Source organism: Andrena cerasifolii, chromosome 6 (assembly GCF_050908995.1).
Source record: "Andrena cerasifolii isolate SP2316 chromosome 6, iyAndCera1_principal, whole genome shotgun sequence".
NCBI lineage: Eukaryota > Metazoa > Arthropoda > Insecta > Hymenoptera > Andrenidae > Andrena > Andrena cerasifolii.
The window spans coordinates 17,631,357-17,654,607 of record NC_135123.1 but is presented as its reverse complement, the minus strand read 5'-3'; the positions used below and the strand labels follow the sequence as shown (position 1 = coordinate 17,654,607).

Genomic DNA, 23,251 nt, shown 5'->3' with positions numbered 1-23,251 from the left:
AAAATAACGAAATTGATCGAATTTTCGTTTCTATTACTATCACCATAAAGATATAAAACAATGCATCGTGTTACAATGAAACGAACTCTTACAACTAGAAAAAAAATTTTTACAATGTCCGTTTCCATATAAATCACATTTCATCGTCTATGATACAAAGGAAAATCTAATTTTTACATTGTTGTATTATTAAGATATTTTTTTAATTCTTCTCAACCTTTTCACCGACACTTTCTAACATCCTAGCTTTAATATCCAATCCAAGATTTTTTAATAGCGCTTTTGGATTAGGATCTCTTCCTCTGAATTTTCTGAAAATTTCACTGGTAGGATAGCTACCGCCCAAAGCTAAGAACGTTTCACGATATCTACCGCCAATTTCCTTTAACATTTGCACATCTTTCGTTGGTATCTCTTCGAAAATATTGTATAAGTCGGCAGCGACCATTTTCGACCAGACAGTGCTGGAAGGAAAAGTTTCAATCTTTCATCGTTCCGAAGCATTTTAAATTTTACATTTTTCGTATGTACATTTCTCAAGTCTTACCTGTAATAAGCAGCTGCAAAATCCCCACTGAATATAGATTCAAACGAACAGACATGGCAATCTTTTTTGTTCTGCGGGATTACAAAGTGCTTCTTCCACAAGCGATTCATTATTGTATTCCAGAATTCATTACTAAGAATTTAAAAAACCAAAATTAGTGAATATACTACTATTCATACGTTGGAGGGTGGTGGGGGTCTACGTTAATGGGGATTTGGAAAAGAAATGGGAGAGTATCAAGGTTTGGGGGGAGATGACAGACAGGGAGTTGGTGTTAGTGGGCGGGGACTGGAATTCCGGGAGAAGGGGTGATATGCGACAAGGTGTGGAGAGGGGGGGATGGTCGGAGGACTCGAAAACGGGGATAATAGTGCCGCTGCTAAAAAAGGAGGGTGGGAGGAATACAGGGGGATTACGTTGATGGGGGTAGGATAGAGAGTATATACGAAAATACATGAAAGAAGGCTGGGAAGGAAAATGGAGGAGAATATGCTGCCAGAAAACCAGGCAGCATAAGGGAAGGTAGGGGTACGTTGGAACGTGTTCTGAGGTGGGTGATTGGGCTGGATGCAAGGACACCTGGGTACATGGTGAAGGAGGAATTAAAAAGTCAGAAGATGAGGCTAAGAGCGGGTAGGAGAGAATGGAAGTATGAGGCAAGGGTTAGGAGTGAGAAAGGGGGGATATGAGCAGGCAGATGAGTGAGGAGTACGGCGGGAGCGAAGGTCCCAAGGAATGAGAAGGATAGAGTGGAAGGATGTGTGAGGCAGCGCGGAGTGTGATGAGAGAGAGAGACACGGGACAGAGATTACGGCGTGCGAGAGCGGAGCGAAACGGCGGAGAGGACACGAAGCGAAGGGTATGAGGGACAGAGAGGAAATGAGCGGAGGAGTATTGTAAGGCGGAGCGGGGTCCGCCGATGCACCCCGTCAGGGAAACATTAAACTTATAAATACTACTATTCGCGAATTCCCCGTGTTCAAACTTACCCAGTATGTAATTCTAAATCGAATCGCGACAAGTAGAGTTGTGTACACAGATTATAACCGGATAAATGCGATTTTACGTTTCTCAATGTTTCAATCATCTCTGTCGGCAGTGGTTCCCCAGTATCTTGATGGCAGGAGATTTGTTTCAATACAGACGGTTCGTACAACCTAGTAATGGGCAAAATGTTATATACGCACGTAGATATTAAAAGGGAATAAGAGAAGTCTGATATATACCAATTTTCAAAGAAGTAGTCGGAAATAAATACCGCGTCCCACTCTACGAACGAAAATCCAGCTATTTCAGCATACTCCACTGCCGTTAATGTGTGTTGCATCATATGCCCGAACTACAAAACAGCAATTGAGATAGGAAATAAATCGCGCCTCCAAATACTATTTTCTCAACGCATAAAAAGTTTACCTTTTGGAAAAGAGTTTGAATATCTCTGAACGAAAGCAAAGACGGTTTCTCGCCGAATGGTGGACGAAAGTTAAATATCAATGCAACCAATGGTTTTGTGTTACTTGCTTTACTTCTCTCTTTTATCGTCACCATATATCCCACATCGTGTGGCACTCGAACTTTTTCACCACCTCTTGCGTAAGGGTCTAAATAGAAGCTACTTATCGGGCTGGTACTCGATTGCTTCAAATCAAAGATATCGAAAAACCGTACGTCTTTATGCCAGACATCTGCTTTCTTGCTTTCAACAATCTTTATATCGAATAGCGTTTCAATTAATTCGAACATTCCGGACAATACTTTCGGTAGCGGGAAATAATTCTTGAAGTCTTCTTCCCTGTACCTATAAATGGTGTTAAAATCAAATAGTATTACGCATAGTACATTTCCCTTACCCTAAAGGTACAGCTCACTTCTCAATTACTTGTATACGCTATGAAGTTGTTTTCTACCCCAGTACGGTATGTCCCACGGTTGGAGTGCACCTTCGGGACTTCTTGCATTTGCAAATGCAGTGAGCTCTTTAAACTCGTACTCTTGAGCGGGCCGAGCTTTTGTGAAACAGAAGATTAATTGTCACATGTACTCGTTAATCGATAGTTTGCGTAGATTTTACCTGTTTCCAGCAAGGTATCCAACACGGAATAAATATTCTCCACGCTTCCAGCCATTTTAGTTTCCATACTTAAATCGGCGAATGTTTTGTACCCTAAAATCTTTGCCCGTTTGTTTCTTTCGAATCGAATTTCTTCCAATAGCGTACTTGTTTGTAACAGTCTCTCTTGGAACAGAGACGCTTTGGTAACATCTGCTTCCCAGACTCTCCATCTCAAAGAACGATCAGGACAATATTCTAATTAGTATAGAGTACGAAAAATTAATTAATACTTTTATATCTTAAATAAATTCTCAATTATCAGAGTCGTTATAGTCCATACCCATAAATGGTTTCATAACAACAGGATTCAAAGTTACTGTCCATGGACCGACATCAGACTGACTGACATCTTTCACCATAGCTTTTAAAAGCTCTTCTGGAAAGTCCTTCACGGTTAAAGGGTCTTGTATCGTATAATTGAACTGATTTATAGCTACCTGCAAAGGAGGATATTAATATCGATTCGATTTTATTTCATTCGCATTTACAAACCTCCACTTTCTGCGAGAATTCCTTCACTTTGCGATATATTAGTAACGACACTGCCGCTAGTTTTTCTTTCTTCTTACCAAACACATCTAATCCATTCAATTTTCCCTCCAATATGAATTTTAATATAATTCTCCTCTGTTCATTGGTCAATTCGCTGTCGTTGTTATCTATGATATCCTTGCACGCCTGATAAATTGGCATGTTGACATACCTACTGGCAGAAGCTCTGCTAGCACGCTCATGAATACTTATGTAATATTGCGTGGGCATTAAGCTCTGATTTCCAAAGTACAATGTCTTTGCAATGCCCCACGTGATGTTCAAGGATGTATACATCTCCTCCATGGGATTCAGTACATCTTCGAACAGTGTCTCGGGACAAACGCTTCCAATGTCTGCAAAGAATTTGGTTGAGAAAATGATTAAAGGCATTTTAACTAAAAATGGCATAGAGGCTTGAAACAGGATATTACGTTCTAATTTTTCCCCTAACTTTTTGATTTCGTCCTCGAATTCCATCGTTTGCTTCCCGATAGCAGCCACGCATTTTTCTATCGTGAAACTATTGAATTCTGGATTATTGTCCTCCTTCAGTAAAGGATATTTCTCAGGTAGGTTCTCCCCGATTTCTGGGAGGCTACGTTCAAATATGATTAGATATTAAAGAACCTCTCTGTTAGGGTCTACTTCGTAGTTTTAACAGGAGAATCATGACATACGTACAGTACCAAATAACCATTGCGTTTTGGAACTTTCAACAAGGAGTGTCGCGACAAGATAATTCTCTGCCCGCAGAATGAGACCATTTTGACATTCTTTAAAAACATCATGAATCTTTTACGAATCTCCGAATACCATTTTCAATTAATCATGAACCGGTCTTTTGTAATTAAACTCCGTTATATACTCTCTCTTCTTAACTCTCCTTAACAGTAGATCAGCCATAGATTACGTCGTACATGAGAGTTTCAAACGCGTAGTTGTATTCTTGACAGATCGTGGCAGAGGTTCTCAATTTCACTCGAACGTGAGATGATAAATCGAAAAGGAGAGAAGAATCCTATTATAAAAAATTAAAAAAAAAAATTGAAACCGACTTCAAAATAATAAAAATGCACTAAAAAGTAAAAAATATTTTTTTCCCAATTTTAATCTACGATTCTTATATTTTTTATGTCGGCACGAGATTTACAAAAAAAAAAAAAAAAAAAAAGATACATATGAGAGTCGGAGATTATAGTGATCCTCTAGGGAGTGATCGGAACAACGTGTATGCTGAAGAGATATGCGCGTAGGGTAGCCCTGTCCCTATTACCGTGCCTTTATGCTTAAAGAAGCCGTACAAAAAGACTCGCATAAATAAATAAGGAAAGAAATTGTTTTAATTAAGTTAAACTATTAATGTATGTTAACTATTAAACAATTATAGCATAGCAAAAAAAAATTCAAAAATGCATATGAAGATTTCGATGGATGTACCTAAATCCTTACCGGAAACGGTAAGGAACACGTACTTTACAGAAGCGAATAAATTGATAATTATCACGATTTGCACTTATGTAAAGTGTTTATTATATCATAAAAGGTATGATGTAGTGTAGGATGGGATTAACATAGCCCTCTTTTGAATAAAAAAAAGATTATCAAAATCAGTCCAAAGACGTCTTATAAGACGGCTTATATTAGACGACGTGTGCTATCTGGATATGCTGAAGAGTTATTGTGAGTTATGCAGTGACAAACATATAAAAAAACATACGAGTCGAATCTATAACCTCCTCCTTTTAATGTCAGTTAAAGAGTGCACTTTTTTCATTACATGCTGTTAAACAACAAATTCTTTACGACATGATTGCTATGGCGCCACTGAGAATATCGCATCATCGGTACGTCTTTAGAAAGTATGTAGTTCGTGCTCAATGATGGGACCACCACTACTTATGTGCGCATATTTTGGAACAATCACGATTAGGTGGAGAAACTGCGTATATGGTGAATAGTGCAACTCGGAGACCCCTGTACTGTGAGATATCAGTTCCTCAGCTGAATTGTGAAACTACGATTAATTTTCCAAGTTGGAAAGATCACAGGTAGATATCCTGTCTATTTCGGTTCCTACGTAACCATCACGAGTCGATACCTGAGTCATGTCTGGGAGACCACGCCGACCGAGTGTCAAGTGGGAAAGTTCGACAGAGGAGGATGATGTATACGATTCCAAGTACAGGATGAGATTGAGGGAATCACAGAGGAATATGCAACAACCAAGGTAAATGGCCCAGTGGTGGAACAGTTACGGAAGCAGTTGAGATAATTGCAATTTCTTTTATATTTAAACAGTATAAAATATAACTAAATATGATTATTCGACAGCATAAAGTTTCTACTTTCAGATAAAGTAACAAGAATCTACATTTGTTAAAGGAATTGTTTTAAATTAATTAAAACATGACACTGTTCATATGGCCCAGTAATTAAATGAAATTCATAGCGAGTCCCAGTCATTAATTATTAGTACCCCAATTATTGAATATATATTTACTTAAACTATTTCTCTCAGTTAATGAAAAGAATTCAATATGGTAATATTTTGGGGTAATAAAAACATCTTATTTATAATAAATTTGTGTTAAATTCTTCATTATTTACCCGAATTAATTTGGGTTTCTTTAGTCGTTTATAAAATTGTAGGTTATGTTAATATTATGACGAGTTTAAGATTAATTATCCTAATAATTCTTAAACAGTATTAAATTTTTGTATAGTTATTATTAACGTAAATATATAGGATACAAAAAATACTTTAAAAATAATCTCGAAACTTCACTGAGTACTGGTGTCTCTACCAATGTTTAAACACCATTAAACACTCGTTTAATAACTGGTCCGTGTCATGTTTTTGTGTAGTAGTGGATAAAGGCAACAATTTCAATATTAAAAACAAAAAATTAATAAGAGATCCAATTAATTTTCAATTCTTCAATATTTAATAAATCCAAAACAACTGTACTATTTCAAAAATTATAAAATAATAAGTAATTACAACCTTAAAAAAAAATATTCTCTCGTTTGCTTGAGTCCAAAAAGCCAGATTGAAACTGTTGAAGCTTTACTGTACAATAATATTTTTGCATGATATAATTATTCAGTTATGTTAGCTTATAATTGTATCTATATAATGCTAATACATTTTGCAATTATATTTTGATCAATTTAAACGTTGCAAATTAATAAAACTGATATTATTAACAAAATTTCTTCCTAATTTTTAATTATTGGGCTTTGTTTAAGCACTGGGCCATTTACCTCATCTGTAACTGAGAATAATACCGCCTTGGAATCACGAAAGCGAGGCAGAGGACCTTCCAAGAGGCCCTGCTTAAACAGAAATGCCTTGATGGCACGCGAGAACAGGCTCAAGAAGAAGGTGTACTTGGAGGAAGTAGAGAACAAACTTTCCTTTTATCAGCAAGAGAACAAGAACCTGCTCAACACTATAAAGAAACAGAGTATTGACATTAAACGGCTGAGTGGAGAAGTCTCTTATCTCAGAAGCGTATTGAATAACAACACCAGCATCACCGCACTGCTTAAAACTATCAATGACGGTCTCCGTAAGATGAGTGCGCAGAAGAACGCATTCCACCTGAATCATGCTTCCGAGGGGCCTGATCAATCGGTTACTCGATGTAAATATACGTGCTGCACGAATGCAAAGGAGAATATATTAAGCTCTCAGAATACTAACATATTTATTACCAATGCGAATAATGATCCACTAATGGAGCATAGCGCGACAGAAAGCCAAACGCACGGATATTACGTTAATCCCAAGAAGCATGTCCCTTGTAAGAATTCCGCCATTGATAAGATTTCTTCAGCATTTTTAGATCCAGATCACACATATACCGTTTTAAAATATTCTGCAGTTGATATCAAGAGTGAACCGGAAAGCAAGAATGCAGCGAACGCCATAAGTTCAACTACGAGCTCGACATCGGAAAACAGTTATTTGGATAGTGGAAAAGAGTTGGGTAGTCTGTTGCCATTCCCTCAAGCAGATTTACCTAATGCGGAGCAGAAGAAGGATACATGTGCCATCGGCATTGACTTGGATCAATTGCCTACGTTTAATATGGATATATTCGAAGATCTTCCTAAGTGCGACGAGATACTGAACACAGTGGAGAGTCTAAACGATACGTCGAATCTTTTCATGGAGGAAGAAATCTCCCAGAATGTAGACAATACTGGAATCTGCCTACACGTGAATTCTGACACAGTATCTTTAGAATTCTGCTCAGTCTGTCATCTAAATAGTAAAAGCTCGGGATTAAATTGAAGGGGGAATCGATCGTGACTGCTATAATTGATGAGTGACGCATAGAAGAGGCCAAGATAGAGATACTGGAGATACTTCTCGATCAGTGGAATGTAAAGGTTTACTGAAGACAATGTACTCTTACAAACTAAAAAATCTTTTGTACGTCAGTAGATATTTGAAATATTTTCAGGTATATCAGGAAGATATACTTCAACATCTATGTCTACCTGTTGGCCATGCGTTATAGAATTATTTTCCTTGTGGAACGAAAGTTACGTTACATTAGTTTCATATTATTTATATATATATATATATAATATACACATATAATATATACATATATACATATGTATGTATTTATATTTTGTAAACAATAGATTTTTTATGAAGATAAAATTCCTAGACATTGTAATTAACAAGTAATGGTACAGAGATCGTCACAGGTTGCGGATTTTTTGTAAGAAATCTTTATTACACTTCATCTCGTTAACTCGGATGTTAAAGAGCTATGGGTTACCTATATGTAATGTAATATTGTATCACTTCTTTTCCTCTAAGACTGTACCTATTTGCTTTTTGCAGGATAGCTCTGTTGGCATTGAAGTTTGCCAGCAAGGATCATATAAAAAGGTGGGGGTTCAGTACAATATTCTTTAATCAAATGTTACAAATTCATTGGAGTAGAAATCTAATGAATTAACGTATACGTTTACTGTATCCGATTTCTTTGTTCTATGTAGTCAAGATCTGGCATATCTGGAGCGCTCTAGTTAACGGCGTAACGTAGTTGTTTGGACCGATTAGGATAAGTTCTAATTGGGGAAATATATGGAATCGCGATCGCCCCCTTCATTTACATATGTGATATATAAAAAGGTTGAGTATAAATGTATCGGTACTTGATTGTGGAGCACCCTTAAATGTGATACCGTGCAAAAGTTATTGAAAATTAATTAAGTAAACGTGTGAATGCTGAATTATTTCATTTTCAGCTACATCCCGAGGAAATTCCGCTCAACGTAGAACAACATTCCATCCACTTATCGAGTTTTTTGGAAATTCAAATCGGAATCGAAAGAGCTGAATAATATATGCAATAAGTATTTCTTAAAAACTGGTCGAAAGCGCTCTTGTAATACCAGAGTTCTTATTTTTCCAGTAATATATAATTTTCGAAAAAAAAAATGTTTACAGTAAAATATTTTGCTTCAGTATTTCTATTTGTAGCAAGCAAGGACTATTTTTACAGTTATTAGGGGAAAAGAAGAGCAAAGATTCTATCTTGTTACATGTTCATGTTCCAATATGCATACTATTTTTATATATTTTTATTACAAACAAGTTATTCTCTCATGTGATAAAACACGATCGTAACATTATAAATTAAGCAACATTTGATTGATTTCGAGTATTCTGTAATGGCGTAATATCTGACCGTTGTTTGTTTTTTAAGAATACAAAATTAGTTCTTGTATAGACTGATGAAAGTTATAAATTATTTTATATAAAAATCGTGTTTATTAATAATAAACAATGTAGTAACGTTATTTTCTTATACCATTAGAAGATTATACCGAATACTTTGTTGCTCAGTATTAATAGAGAATATTAGAAATATAACTTCTACATAATTTTTTCAGAGTATTTTAATTCTAAAGGTATATGTATATATATTATAAATTGTTCCTCAAAACAAGTATCTACACGATTTGTTACAAAACGTCAGATTTTTTTAAAGAATTTCCATATACAATCTCACTGCTTAATTAACACGATTTAATGACCATTGCATTCTGTACTTTTACAATCTATGTAGTAGGAAATTATTTAGCTTTGTACAAAGAAGTCTTAATCACAAACATACATATTACTCTGAGATAAGAGGCTAATAACATATAAATATTCACTCAAATTCCAAGGCGACTAAAAACATCTGGTTTCTTCACATGTGCTACTGTCATAACTCGATCAAAAGTTACTTGTTTTGCAGCACTAGTTTTGACTGTACCCAACCGAGCTTTTGCCGGAATGGAAGTCAGTCGTTCTGATGCTGAAAATGTCATTACATACCATAGTTAAAAAGACGCCGTAAATACGTATAGTTATGTTATTCGATCTTATTAAAATTTACACCATGTACCTAATTTTCCCGAAGCAATACCGGGTTTTGTCATCTTAGCATTGCTCGAAGATGTATTATTGAAAGAAATCTTTTTCGTCGTTTTTACTAATTGCGTTACATTATTCGACATAACTTTTCTACTTGCTTCTTGATCCGCTCGCATTGTACCCACACTTTTCGATATCACTTTGTTTGTCGTAATAACCGAGGTTCTTGCGCTAGGACTTTTAATCTTCAATATCCCTGTGTTAGTTGTCGTTCCATTTTTCAGTATACCCGCTTGAGCGATATTATCTTTCTTGGCATCTTTATCTCCCAGCCGATTGAAAACGCTTACAGATCTTTTAAGAACATCTTTCCCTAGTCCCGTGATATTAAACGTCGGCAATGTTTCGGCTAGATTTGTCGTACTAGTTACAGAACTGTCGCCCAGCCTGTCGAATACAGTTCGCTTTTGTTCCATGGACTTTTTAAGGATCTGTTGACCTCTGGTCGTCGATCCTTTTGGAAGTATTACCGTGTAACCCACTTTCTCGTCTTTATTGTCCATTGATTTCACCTTCTTGACTGTTCCGTTCCATTCATCTTCGTTGGTACTGTCAAATTCGTCTTCCTCTTCCAATTTCCTTTTAAGAACAGTTTGTTTCTTTTGATTAGCGAGCTCTGTAATTATTTCTCCCGACGTCGATACCGGTTTCTTAACGGTAACGGTCTTTTTTACCAAGCTGGTTGGAACTTTAACAATCTTTTTCACAGCAACGGTATCAGATTTAACTTTAGAAGCTACTGTTTTAGCAGGTGCCTTGGTTACCGTTTTCTTTGCTATTGGCTTAGGTGTTCCAGAGGAGTCTTCGCTATCAACAAGGAACCTTTCGCAAGTTGTCTCTTCGACTACTTTCTTTGCGTATCTCAAAATAGCGATCATATCTCCCATTAAAGCTATGCCCATTTCTTTGAGACTGGGCTTATCTAAATCGGGTAACATGTCCGGCTTGATGCGATTATTAGAGAACACGACTGCGTGCTTTGTGGCTACGTCTTGGGGAAATCCTGCACCCTTAAAGAATCTCACCCAATACGCTGGAAAAAGTAAAATGCGTGTGATGTAAAAGAAGATCCCGATGCAGGGACAAATGATTACTTAGGTTAAAGCCAATTTTAATACCTGATAACGAAGATGCCATTTTACCGGTTCGGTTATTTCTATTATTTCACTCGACAACACCCCGCAAGTAATACCTTTCCGTAAATATCGGCCGAACCCCGGCTTATCTTTGCGATACTTGTTCAAACATCTTATAAAGCTTATTTGTTCCTTGCAGGGTTTCACTCAACGGAAAGTATTTTTAACAGTAAGTAAGTGACCGCCGATCCGAGCACTTAAACTCTAACGAATACTTAACTACACGCTTCCAGCAGAGTATCACAGACTGTATTTAAAAAGGGATAATAAATATCGGCATTCCATCACTACGGGTTTCAGATCTATTCACGTCCATTCTCATTTACATCTACGTGTATACAAAGAGGATAAGATAGAGTGGAAGCATCCCATAAGAGCCCGTGTGAAAAAGTAATATACGAGATTCAGCGCCCTCTGGTGCTTCAAGCCGGCGAAATTTCGATAAGAGGGAATATTTAAAATTTTTGAAGTTAGAAATGAACGACCTAAAATATTAATTAAAGAAGAAATAATGAAAAGAAGTGTAAATTTGATATTATGTTAAAATTGATTAATGATGAATTACATATACATATATAAATAAAACATAATAAATAAAGTTAAATTAATCTTTAATTTATCTCGTATATTACTTTTTAACACGGGCTCTTATAGGATGCTTCACTCTATCTTATCCTCTTTGGCGAAGAGGAGCAACCAGGGCGCTAGTGTCGCCCCTCTATGTTGAAAATGTTCATGCCTGAATGTCCGTGAAGTTTCGGAGGAATGGAGTTACCCTTGTTGTTTTGGGAAATTCACGCGGATTACCGTACTATTTTTATCGTGTGTGGGTGAATCAAGTGTCTTAGTCGCCTTCGATACTATTTTCGATATCTTCGTATTCTCCGAGCTGCCTGCTGGACGGGATTCGCGCTAGCAAGGGAACGGAGGTTAGTTTCAGCAGATGTGCTTGCGTATCTACCGACCCATGCAACCGAACGTTTTTAAAGCTGTTCGGAGTAGATCGATCGAGGATAACGAAAGGTTTAAAATCAGGTCTACCGTGAAAAGTCCACGAACGCCTCTTGTTTGTTTACAATGAACTTCCAGTTAAGCGATACCCTCGATATGTGAAAGTTTGTTGGACGGCATCGACCGCCGTCGTTGTATCATTAATTCGATTTTCCCTCCCAATATTAAGCCCTCATTTACGCGTGTAATCTACTCGGGTAATTACCTTTGGCCTGAGTTTCGCGTTGCGACCGCAGATACCAGGCATATTTACCTGTTGGTTGGCATATCGCGAGAGAGCCGACCGTTTTCAAACGGCGACGCATTTTGTTTAATCACACGATCGAATCAAATCGAACTCGCGATTCGCGCCACCCCATCGTGCACATATTCGAAATGGTTGAGTGGCTGTTCAGTAGTTCGCGGGGGTTGGACACGGAAGCTGTTGCATGGGAACGGGATCTTTGGGTGGTTGGGTGGGCGTCGGGGTGGCGGGATGGCGGGTAGCGGGCGTGGGGCGCGGGGCGGTGTGGCAAAGAGACGGCGAGAGAGAAGGCGAGAGAGAGAGAGAGAGAGAGAGCGCGGGAGCGAGAAAGGGAGCGTGTGGGAGGGGAGGCTCGTGCGCCGGCGAGCAAATCGTGTGTCAGACTCGTGGCAGAGGGGTCAGCGCGAGAGAAAGAACGACACGAACCGAACCGTTTTCTGGGCTTAGCGGGTACGTTTTCACATTACAAAAACGTACACGTCTTTTTTTTCCTCCGCTCTCGCGGCATCTCTCGTCTCTCTGTCTTCTCGTTTCGAATCGTCTGTCTGTCAGTCAGCCAGCCAGCCACCCTTTTCCTTCCCTTTCGATCGCGCTACGCGGAATCTCGCCTCTCTCTTTCTCCGTCGACGGGTGCATTGCGATCGCTGTCTCTGGTTGTCGCGGGGCGAGTGTAGGAAATAAGGATCGCTGGCGTACGATTACGATCGAGATCGTCGTTCTTGGGGGCGTAACCCGAGTGTCTGTACACGAGTGACACGGAAATCGTTTGCGTTTCAAGGAACGTGAGATAACCGCGGAAGGATGAACGACATGGAAGCTTACGGGGACGGATACATGGAGCCGGAGGAGGAGTGGGAGAGGGAAGGCCTTTTGGACCCGGCTTGGGAAAAACAGCAGAAAAAGGTGAGTCTCCTATCTCCTTCCCCATTTTCTTCGCCTCTCGTTTTCTCAACACATTTCTAGTCCTTCCTCGTGTACCCCTTTCCTTTTTCTCTTCTTTTTTTTTTTACCGTTCTCTCGGAGAACTCCTGCTTCGAGTATCGCAACGTTATGCACTTGGGTGCCCCAACATGCGATACGTAGTTTTGATAAGCGAATGAATTCCTTGAACTCGAGTTCCTTGAAAACCTAGCCCCATGTTTCCGTTCTAGCCGCTATTTACGAGGGAATGAATCTATGGATATCGTTTAATGAGCGCTGTACATAACCTCACCGAGCCCGGTACGATTTTCGAATTACGTACTTGGGCGCGAGGAAGAGCGACGGGAGATATTGCACGTACTTTGGGTATTTTACAAATCAATCTTTCAGAAGACGAAGCGTCGCGTTGGACAATTTTAGGCCACACTTAGGCTACCTGACCCTTCCCGCTCGTATTTATCCGATAGTGGAAGCACGATCGCGCTATATTCTTTCGTAGGAACGGCGCTTTAGTTTACTTGACAGTTGAGCCGATCTCGTAGCAGGCACCCTGCTAAACATTTAAGTAGAACTTTGATGCGAGATTAGAAAGGAATAAAAGGCGGTCGGATCCGCGACCCGCGGAGCGATAATTGCGCGTGAAGATTCACCCGGACAAGGTATAATACATACACAGAAGGGAGGCAGATTAATGCGGTGTCAATAGATAAAGTGGAGCAGCTTCAAGTACGCGTTGAAAACGCGTTTTCTTCATTTTTGGCAGGGGCTCAAGGCTCTCTCAGGTCCGACTCGGTTACGTACACCGCCGGTCGGGAGCCCTTCGGATTGTATTTTCAGACTTTATGACAAAAATAATCGAGCACTGAGTCATTCCAGAGTAACGTGACTCCCTGTCGATGCTCCCTCAGGCCCGAGAAATCGATTTCGTCCGCGGCGTCGATCAAATACTAGATAGGCGAGACCTTCGCCCCCCTCGCAAATTTCAGAATGCTTTTTCACCGAGATAATCCCTCGTCTACTTCGGTCCATCGTTAGGTGTCCTCGCTAGAAATATCCGGCGTAAATCACGACGCGCGTATTCGATTCGACAATTGGCCCGATAAGCCAAGCGCGTGAATATGATTTTCTCGCGAATAGACGGCACCGTTTCCCACGAAAGTATCGACAGTATCGACAACCGTGTTCCTTTCTTTTCGTCTGTTCTTTGACAAACCACGCCTGGCCATGCATCGGCGCTCCTCTCTCCCGAGTAAACGAATTTATCAACAGGTTCTGGGTTTCGAATCCTGATAAATCAGCAACTTCGTTCTATCTATCGTTTGCTGATAATCTCACGGCACCGTAAATTCTCGCGACCCTGAAACACTTTGCAGCGACGTTCCAACGATTACGACTCTGGTATTTTCGTGGGTACATAGAGCAATGGAGCAACCTTTAGACTTTAGATGGCTCGTATCTCTTTGCCGGAAAAGGTAGATTAGGCGGCAATAAAAAGTGTTTGCGAATTTAACCTACTGGTAAATGTTAACGTCGGACCTAACACGCCTCTCCGCAATTCTATTCAACACCCGGAAGACGACCTTCGTATCGCGTTCGAATAATTCTTCCATGCAACGAACGGGTTACGTGGAATTTTAGGTCGTCGGGTTAGACGAACCAACCTGTATGTATATGGAGAACGAAAGAGCTGGCTAGTTGGTGCGGGACGGTTAACTGTACAATTTCTCGTAAAATCTTGGGCCGCTTGATCGTGCTTTTCGAGCGAAAGATTCCGAGGAACGCGGCGATAGGCATTTTCCTCTCTCGCTTTCAAATGGGTCACGGTGTTCACGGTTACGTCGTTTCCATCGGCGCTTCTCCCGCTGAAAACTATAAAGAAGACGAGGCGACGATGGCCCAACACGTCGGTCCGAATCGCGCGGAGGACGTGCCAATTTTCTTTCGAATTCCCCGCGATTGTCTCGTTGCTGGTTGGAACTTTGTCGCCTGCCAAATTCGTGGCCAGTAATTACTTCGCTGGTAGCGCGCTCGAAATTCTGGGAATCTATAATTAAGATTCTCCAAGTTTTTCAAGGCCTCGGTGGTGCGAACTTATCGAAACTCGAATTCCTTTGGATTCTCAAAGATTATTAGGTTCCGCGGAATATTCGCGCGTACTTAACTTTGTAGCGGTGCTGAAATTTCGATAGCCATTCTGGCGCTTAATCGTGTCCGGGCGATAATTCGCCGAAGGCCGAAGAACGGCATACCTAGCGTTATCACTGGGTGATTAATGGCACGTATATCGTGAAGCAATACGCCGGGCTCGTTACTGTTCGTCAGAAGGACTGCCGTCGATGTACTCTCATCGTCGTTTCCGTCCGCGCGACGTCTGGACGTTACCGTATAAATAGACGATACACAGGGTGGCCCATCAGAAATGCAACGCCCAATTGTCTGATTTGCCGCTGGGGAAACGGCAGAGCCAAGGACCCGAGAGATCGTAACGATACCTCGATGGCGAGACGTCCGTAGTCCAAGTGAAACGGAATCAAAACAAGCGGTGGCACGATCTCCGTCACTCTGAAAAAAGAGTGCACTTTATTTACTGCCGACCGACGATTTCCCGTTACTTAGAAAATATTATTTTCGTCCCATTGTGTACATAAATAAAGCGCGCTGTAGAAGCACGTCGATCACAGGGTCCGTATCCTCCGATCAGAGTTGCCTCCGAGCTTTAACCGCCGCTTAGCTTAACCTTTCACGATATGATTTTGCCGAGCATTGTGTAGGATTTTTCAGGCTCTCTGCTCCGCAGTGCTCTCTGCACCCTTGAGACCGTCTCGCTGAAAACATATAGGCATGCGATATAGAACCGCGTTCCTGTGTCTCCCACCGTAGCGCCGTTTCAGGACTCGTTCTAACGTAAATTGTCGCGGCGATCGAGAATCAGATTTTTTCCTCCTCGATCGCACTCGATTTAGAGTTCGATGGAGTCGAAGGTGGAGCATTGAACGCGATCAAGGGGGGAGACAAATATTTTTAGAAACGGTCCGCGAGGCGTTCACCGCGCATTAACAGCGAATCGGCTCTCTTTACGGTGGCTGTACAGTTTGACGAAGATCGCGCACGTTTGACGAATCGATCGATCGATTTGTTCGTGGACGGTAGGCGAAGATCGTTAACCTTTGAGAGGAGTTTAGGCTGTGCGCCAGATCTCAGATTGGAATCGGGTGACCCGTACACGCTATGCATCGCTAAGTCGATTCTTATGCGATGATTAAGTTCCCTGCGCGTACAACCGCCAGGCGTCCGTGTGCGGCCGCGCTCGCGCCTTATGTTTATTGCTGGCCCCGCGATTACGTTTCGTTTAAAATGCAACCGACGCCCACGCGTTACACTATTTTCAGCCGGCTATTCGTCGCTCGCAAAGGTCGTCGCGATAATTACCACGAAATACCCGCGCTCCACGTAACCGGCCGTTGGAATAGTTTCTTGAATGAATTTTCAGCATTTCCGTTCGCCCCGTTGATACGCCTCCGGAAATAGAATGTCGACCATCGTGTTTTCCGTTAAACACGATCTTCCAGGATTATTCTCGGCTCGGTAGCGAGCGTAACGTAAACGGTAGTCGGAATAACAGATTTTTCCTCTCCTACGATCGCCGAGCGAAGTCATCGAATCCCCGTGAATTGTAACGTCTGTCGGTTTGCCCGCGGCAAACAACGGCCGCGGGAGATCCACGGGAAACGTAATCAGAAGTAGGACACACTTTTTTACGCGCAGGAACCCGTGTCGTGAAAGGTGCGAACGTAATTTCTATGTATATATCTGTATTTATTGAAACAGGGAAGAGGAGCCCTCGGTTCTGTTTTCCTAAGCGTATGGATCTAGGTAGGGAGATATGCAATCCGATACCGCGTAGCTATCGTTAAATCGGGATATCTTCCGTTCAACTTTCTTTGCTCGTTGTGGCGGCGAGGAGATTGCCAATCATAAAGCACTATAGACACATAGATACGTGACTGGTGCTACATGGCTTTAACCGACGACATCGCCACCTGCCCATGCGAGCAGGAACACCTGCCCCGAACCCCTCGTTCGGGCGTCGGAGTAACAGGATTTTGCAAATCGCGCGACTCGTTCCCTCGAACTGACTGTCGTAAATATCTTTTGCAGCAGCTTTGTTGCGCGGTTGTCACGCGCACTCTAAGTAACGTGCCAATTCTCTTCTTCAGTCTCCGCGTCGTATTTTACGCCGCGTCTTCTTTCAGATTACTCGGGCGACTTTAAGGTGGGCCTTTAATTAGAGGTTTCGCGTCACGATTTTTCATTGACCGTTCCCAACGGTCAACGCGACGCTGTCGACACTGAATCGTGGCTAATTGCGTGCTCAGGCGCGCAAAGTAACGCGGGAATTCGCACATTATTATGGAAATTCAATGCCAGAGGTTTTAAGAATAGACATAACGCGCAAGCGTGTCCACGCGGCTGTACACGCGCGATATTTCGAATTTAGGTTAGGTGAATTATGCGCATCGTATTTAGGGCGTTTCGTGTTTAACTGCATATATTTTTGGCGGGGCTGCACGGCAGATACCTGTAAAAATTTCCGTGCCTGACCGCTTGACACGGCAATAGTAGCCAGTCAATCAAGCATTTGTCCATCCGTACCCGACTGTGTAACAATTGGCGCGATCGATCGAGTACACGTTACAAATAAATCTCTTGTGATTGTAGCGGCTAATTAACGCACCGCCAGTCTTACAGGATCGCGCCGGCGTCTTGCCGCGTTCCAGTAGTTTGTAGAAAGCTAGGTTATGAGTCACGAGCGTATATAAAGAAAGTTTACATAAATGAACGTTTTCGTTTCTTTATTTCACAGTGCTGCCCGTTTACATAACGGAGCTTCCTTCTTGCCAGTGCTTGCAGCCGCTATTGCCACGTAACGTTACGGAGGGGGGAAAAAAAAATGTCTAGCGTTTCTGTGAATGCGAGAATCATCGCGTTTCGAAAGTAACGGCGACGTTAACAGAATGCCCATGAATTCTCAGGAAATGTATTTTCGGAGCGGGATTTGTGGTTGCCACAGGAAATGCGATCGCGGCTCTCGCGTGGATGTAGATCGGATGTTCCATCAGCAAATAACACACGATCGTATTGTAATTTTTCTGCCATTCGGCGGTTTCGAGCGTGGCGTCTGTTCGTAGCGAACGTTCGCCGACGATTAATTAATTTCCGATCGATGGAACTCGAGGATTCCGGCGGAGCTTGTTTATTATTCCTCATTTATCGTTTGTCACCCTATCGGTCTTGATTTAATGATACCGGCGGAAGCAGAAGAGATCAGAATGTTTTCGAAATGCTCAGCCGCCCAGCGCGGGAGGAGTCAATGTTTTACAAATAGATCTTAGAGCGCTCGTAGAAGTTAAGGTGGCTCATGTCCAATTTTGGCCGGTCGCGCTTCACGCTACCCGTATTAAATTTCAGACAATATTTTTCTCTCTCCGTCTATCTCGTTTCGAAAAAAAATTCACGGTCGCTGATGTCGCATTTTTTTTCCACCTTCTCACGCCGTCTCTTGCAATAAAGCGCGGCTCGTTATAGCGACGTTACTAGCGATTTACTTAACGATAGTAATATTCCGATCTCGCGCACTCTCGTAGTTATTACTCCATTATTAAAACAAACTCTGTTTATTAACACTGTTCGCGTTCAAAGTTACGATCTTTTACGCAACGCATTTATATCGATTGCCTATGTACGATATCGATAAGAAATTTTGTATTCCATTATGATTTCGTAGATCCGAACGTAATTCTTATTTTTACCTTTTTACTGCGATACTTTGTACGAATTAATGTAACATAAGATGCCATAAATCGCGTTATCTGATGTTTGCGATAGTCTGGTTGTTCGGTGATTGATTGCAACGACCAGAGATCGCTATCAAATATCAGGGTGCGCGGAATTTTATGCTTCTAGATATTAAAGGTTTGAAAATCTTTGGTCTGGGCAATAGGAAGCACAATTTAAGAACCAGGACAGAAGATATATATAGCAGGAGGGATTGGGGTCGTTACTAAAATATACACTAAGCAGCAGTCAAGCTCAATTCCCCATTTTAAATTCTTCTTAGTCATAACATTCTGCTGGATATTGTATTATTTAATTAAAAATAGTTGAATAGGCAGAGCGGCGCAATACCATCGCCAAAAATGGAGAATAAGTAAATGTTTGCATTGCCTTCGAATAAAATACGCGCCACTTTGCCCGAATGCGAACGTGTTTAGTAATTGTGTTTATTTAATTTCTTTTCAGACATTCACAGCATGGTGCAATTCGCACCTCCGCAAAGCAGGGACCGCCATCGAATCGATCGAGGATGACTTTAGAAACGGGCTGAAGTTGATGTTGCTGCTCGAGGTGATCTCAGGCGAAACTCTTCCAAGACCAGACAGAGGCAAGATGCGGTTCCACAAGATTGCAAATGTAAACAAAGCTCTGGATTACATTGCCAGTAAAGGAGTTAAATTGGTTTCTATCGGAGCAGAGGGTTAGTTCTTTCATCTCTGAAACGTTCCCTTATAAAGCGCGTAGAGGAGTTTACAAGAATTACAAGGTCAGCGGTCGGCTTGTTGCAGAAATCGTGGACGGCAACCTGAAGATGACTTTGGGCATGATCTGGACTATAATCCTGAGATTCGCCATCCAGGACATCTCCGTGGAGGAAATGACTGCTAAGGAGGGCCTGCTGCTGTGGTGCCAACGCAAGACCGCGCCGTATAAGAATGTTAACGTTCAGAACTTCCACCTGTCGTTCAAGGACGGTTTGGCGTTTTGCGCCCTCATTCACCGCCATCGTCCCGATCTTATCGATTACAATAAACTCAGCAAGGACAATCCACTTGAGAATTTGAACACTGCCTTTGATGTTGCTGAAAAGTATCTCGACATTCCTCGCATGTTAGATCCCGATGGTAAGGATACGTGTATTGAATCGTTTAAAACTTCTGTCGGATATTGCATGTGACATTATTGACTCTGTTGTTTAACGCGCGAGAGAGAGAGCGAGAGAGAGAGAGAAGTTTCTTTGTCCTACAACTTTAGGGATTTCGTTGGGGTACACCGGGTACAGGATGGAACTATGATCAAATGAGTTTTCCTCGTGTTATTTAATCGTATAAATTCTTAATATTATGTTCCCTTAATATCATATAGATTTGATCAACACACCCAAGCCAGATGAGCGTGCAATCATGACGTACGTGTCCTGCTACTACCACGCGTTCCAAGGTGCTCAGCAGGTCAGCGTAAAGAAATGCGTGTTGTTCCTTTACTTTGGTTACAAAACGACCATTGCTATATTTCACTAATACGATTAAATTGTATGCTTACATTTAACAGTGTTTGATCATGCTAATTCCATCGCATAATCGTTATAATTGTTTTGTCCTCAGATACTAGACACTCATAGAGCATATTGTTTCTTCCAAAGATCCCTTTGGTATATGTTTTTCTTATCTCCCCCCCATACTGTACAATGAATTCACAGTATCGTTAATTAGAGGCACTTGTTAGACTTTCAATGTACCAACCAAAGTACAAGTATCAGTTAAACTTTTGTTCTCTCACCAAGAGAAAAGTAAGATTTTCAGTGGACACTGTTACGCTAACACTGCATGGTTTGAGTTTCTTTGAATGTCTTTTTCTAGATATGCGAAACACTGCAATGCCTGATGAGAGGGCTGTGATGACCTACGTTTCCTCCTACTACCACTGTTTTAGCGGTGCGCAAAAGGTGTGTTTTGCATTTGAAATTAACCAGTAACAAATAAATGCCAAACTCTGTATGACAGTGTATGAATGTATAGCGAACCGTGCTTGCTGGAGGCAACGCGTCCCGTACAGCTACGCGCCTTTGTCCCACGAAACAAATGCGTTTGCTTTCCATTATAGGCCGAGACAGCCGCTAATAGGATTTGCAAAGTTCTGAAAGTGAACCAAGAGAATGAGAGGCTGATGGAAGAGTACGAACGCCTGGCGTCCGATCTACTGGAATGGATACGACGAACGATGCCTTGGCTGGCCAGTCGTCAAACCGATAACTCTCTTGCCGGCTGTCAGAAGAAATTGGAAGAATATAGAACGTACCGTCGCAAGCACAAGCCTCCGCGCGTCGAGCAGAAGGCCAAACTCGAAACGAACTTCAATACTTTACAAACGAAATTGAGACTGAGTAATCGACCCGCATACATGCCAACGGAGGGAAAGATGGTTTCAGACATTAATAAAGCCTGGAAAGGTGAGGTTTCGCAACGTCGGAATCTCAATGCCGACCGCAGGTTTAGCGACGCGTTGCGATACACTACTTGAATTGTTTACAGGCCTGGAGCTAGCGGAGAAATCATTCGAAGAATGGCTCCTGTCGGAAATGATGCGTCTCGAGCGTCTCGAACATCTAGCGCAGAAATTCAAGCACAAGGCCGACGCTCACGAGGAATGGACTGCAGGGAAGGAGGAGATGCTCACGTCGCAGCACTTCCGACAATGTAAACTCAATGAACTGAAGGCTTTGAAGAAAAAGCACGAGGCCTTCGAGTCTGATCTCGCGGCCCATCAAGACCGCGTAGAACAGATAGCTGCTATCGCGCAGGAACTCAAGTAATGCCGCAGTATAGTTGATATTAGCTTGCTTGCTCCACGAACAAACATTGGCAATGAATAATGGTTAACGTCCACGTATTCCTTGCAGCACCTTAGAGTATCACGATAGCGCGTCCGTGAACGCTAGATGCCAGCGAAGTTGCGATCAATGGGATCGTCTAGGTACTCTTACTCAACGCAGACGCCAGGCATTGGACGAAGCCGAACGCATCCTTGAAAAGATCGACGTCTTGCATCTAGAGTTTGCTAAACGGGCTGCTGTGAGTTCATTTCGTTATGTACGATCGTTGGAGATTCCCTGAGGGTTTAATCTATGGCCGTGTGTCCTTTAGCCGTTCAACAATTGGTTGGATGGAACCAGGGAGGATCTTGTGGATATGTTTATCGTTCACACGATGGAAGAAATCCAAGGACTAATGGATGCTCATGCCGCCTTTAAAGCAACTCTTGGGGAAGCTGACAAGGAGTACAACGCGATCGTGGGACTGGTGCGCGAAGTTGAGTCGATAGTCAAACAGTTCCAAATCCCTGGTGGCTTCGAGAACCCGTACACTACACTCACTGCACTGGTAATTCTCAACTTTTTCCGCTTGCAATCATTGAAATACGATTATTACATTTCTCATTGCTGTTGGTCATAGGATCTTACGAAGAAGTGGAGCGATGTCAGGCAGCTGGTGCCACAGCGCGATGCTACGTTGCAAGCGGAACTCCGCAAACAACAGAGTATCCTTTTCGCGGTCATTTACACTATTATTAAATACTCTTGACGAGTTATTCTATTATATTCTATACACCAGCGTATAAAATTCCTTAATCGACTGAATAGACAATGAACTGCTTCGACGACAGTTTGCTGAGAAGGCTAATGCCGTTGGGCCATGGATAGAACGTCAGTTAGATGCGGTTACCGCCATCGGTCTCGGTCTGCAGGTGCGTGGTTCACCTAAATCTATCGTTTTCTAAGCGACGTTACTCGCATACTAAGATATAATCGTATTCTTCAGGGTACTCTGGAGGATCAGCTGCACCGCCTGAAGGAGTATGAGCAAGCGGTCTATCAATACAAGGCTCACCTCGAGGAGTTGGAGAAGATTCACCAAGCCGTTCAGGAAGGCATGATATTCGAGAACCGATACACTCAATACACAATGGAAACGTTGCGAGTTGGTTGGGAGCAGCTGTTGACTTCGATAAACCGCAACATCAACGAAGTTGAGAACCAAATTCTAACCAGAGACTCCAAGGTGAATTTTTCAGAGCTTCATTGCGCTCTCCATCAGCTTCGTATACTCACGTATTCGGCGTTTTATTGCAGGGTATCACGCAAGAACAACTTAACGAATTCCGCAGCAGTTTCAATCACTTTGACAAGAATCGAACAGGGAGGTTGGCTCCTGACGAATTCAAGTCCTGCCTCGTGTCTCTGGGTTACTCCATTGGAAAAGACAGGCAAGGCGACATCGACTTCCAGCGTATCCTGGCTATTGTTGATCCAAATAACTCCGGTTACGTGCACTTCGATGCGTTCCTCGACTTCATGACCCGCGAGTCCACGGACACCGACACGGCCGAACAAGTGATCGATAGCTTCCGCATTCTTGCCGGTGACAAGGTTCGTACGGTGTTGCGGAATACATGACCAATG

General features: G+C 41.9%; 4 protein-coding genes across 9 annotated transcripts in view; 2 read left to right on the top strand and 2 right to left on the bottom strand.

Annotated features, from left to right (window-relative positions):
* Positions 1–68: 68 nt before the first annotated feature.
* Positions 69–4,132, bottom strand: LOC143370091 (uncharacterized). The gene is made up of 11 exons (XM_076814711.1): positions 3,876–4,132; positions 3,626–3,789; positions 3,153–3,547; positions 2,941–3,097; positions 2,619–2,855; positions 2,427–2,553; positions 1,961–2,345; positions 1,774–1,886; positions 1,537–1,704; positions 548–679; positions 69–464 (listed from the first exon to the last, which is right to left on the bottom strand). Exons 1-11 carry the CDS (start codon positions 3,980–3,982, stop codon positions 203–205), a joined length of 2,247 nt encoding a protein of 748 aa, XP_076670826.1. The 5' UTR covers positions 3,983–4,132; the 3' UTR covers positions 69–202.
* A 927-nt stretch (positions 4,133–5,059) lies between these two features.
* LOC143370131 (uncharacterized) lies at positions 5,060–8,922 on the top strand. 3 transcript variants are annotated; one of them, XM_076814803.1, is made up of 6 exons: positions 5,061–5,421; positions 6,444–7,000; positions 7,082–7,592; positions 7,667–8,106; positions 8,217–8,352; positions 8,469–8,922. In XM_076814803.1, exons 1-3 carry the CDS (start codon positions 5,300–5,302, stop codon positions 7,492–7,494), a joined length of 1,092 nt encoding a protein of 363 aa, XP_076670918.1. In that variant the 5' UTR covers positions 5,061–5,299; the 3' UTR covers positions 7,495–7,592; positions 7,667–8,106; positions 8,217–8,352; positions 8,469–8,922. The 3 variants fall into 3 exon arrangements, with proteins under 3 accessions (XP_076670917.1, XP_076670916.1, XP_076670918.1); XM_076814802.1 differs by having other exon boundaries at positions 5,060–5,421; positions 6,444–7,586; XM_076814801.1 differs by having other exon boundaries at positions 5,060–5,421; positions 6,444–7,592.
* Positions 8,923–9,231: 309 nt separating this feature from the next.
* On the bottom strand, positions 9,232–11,136 carry LOC143370130 (uncharacterized). Its single transcript, XM_076814800.1, has 3 exons — positions 10,764–11,136; positions 9,617–10,678; positions 9,232–9,526 (listed from the first exon to the last, which is right to left on the bottom strand). The coding sequence occupies exons 1-3, from the start codon at positions 10,780–10,782 to the stop codon at positions 9,384–9,386; spliced, it is 1,224 nt and encodes a 407-aa protein (XP_076670915.1). The 5' UTR covers positions 10,783–11,136; the 3' UTR covers positions 9,232–9,383.
* A 384-nt stretch (positions 11,137–11,520) lies between these two features.
* The window catches only part of Actn (alpha actinin), a 14,424-nt gene continuing 2,693 nt past the window's right edge, over positions 11,521–23,251 (top strand). Inside the window, exons 1-13 of one of the 4 annotated variants that reach the window (XM_076814793.1) lie at positions 11,521–11,710; positions 12,815–12,939; positions 19,258–19,492; positions 19,581–19,916; positions 20,158–20,243; positions 20,896–21,241; positions 21,324–21,600; positions 21,692–21,863; positions 21,936–22,172; positions 22,245–22,329; positions 22,433–22,536; positions 22,611–22,850; positions 22,922–23,218. In XM_076814793.1, coding sequence (XP_076670908.1) covers positions 12,838–12,939; positions 19,258–19,492; positions 19,581–19,916; positions 20,158–20,243; positions 20,896–21,241; positions 21,324–21,600; positions 21,692–21,863; positions 21,936–22,172; positions 22,245–22,329; positions 22,433–22,536; positions 22,611–22,850; positions 22,922–23,218 — 2,517 coding nt within the window. In that variant the 5' untranslated portion in view covers positions 11,521–11,710; positions 12,815–12,837. The other 3 variants (XM_076814794.1, XM_076814792.1, XM_076814795.1) reach the window with 3 other exon arrangements.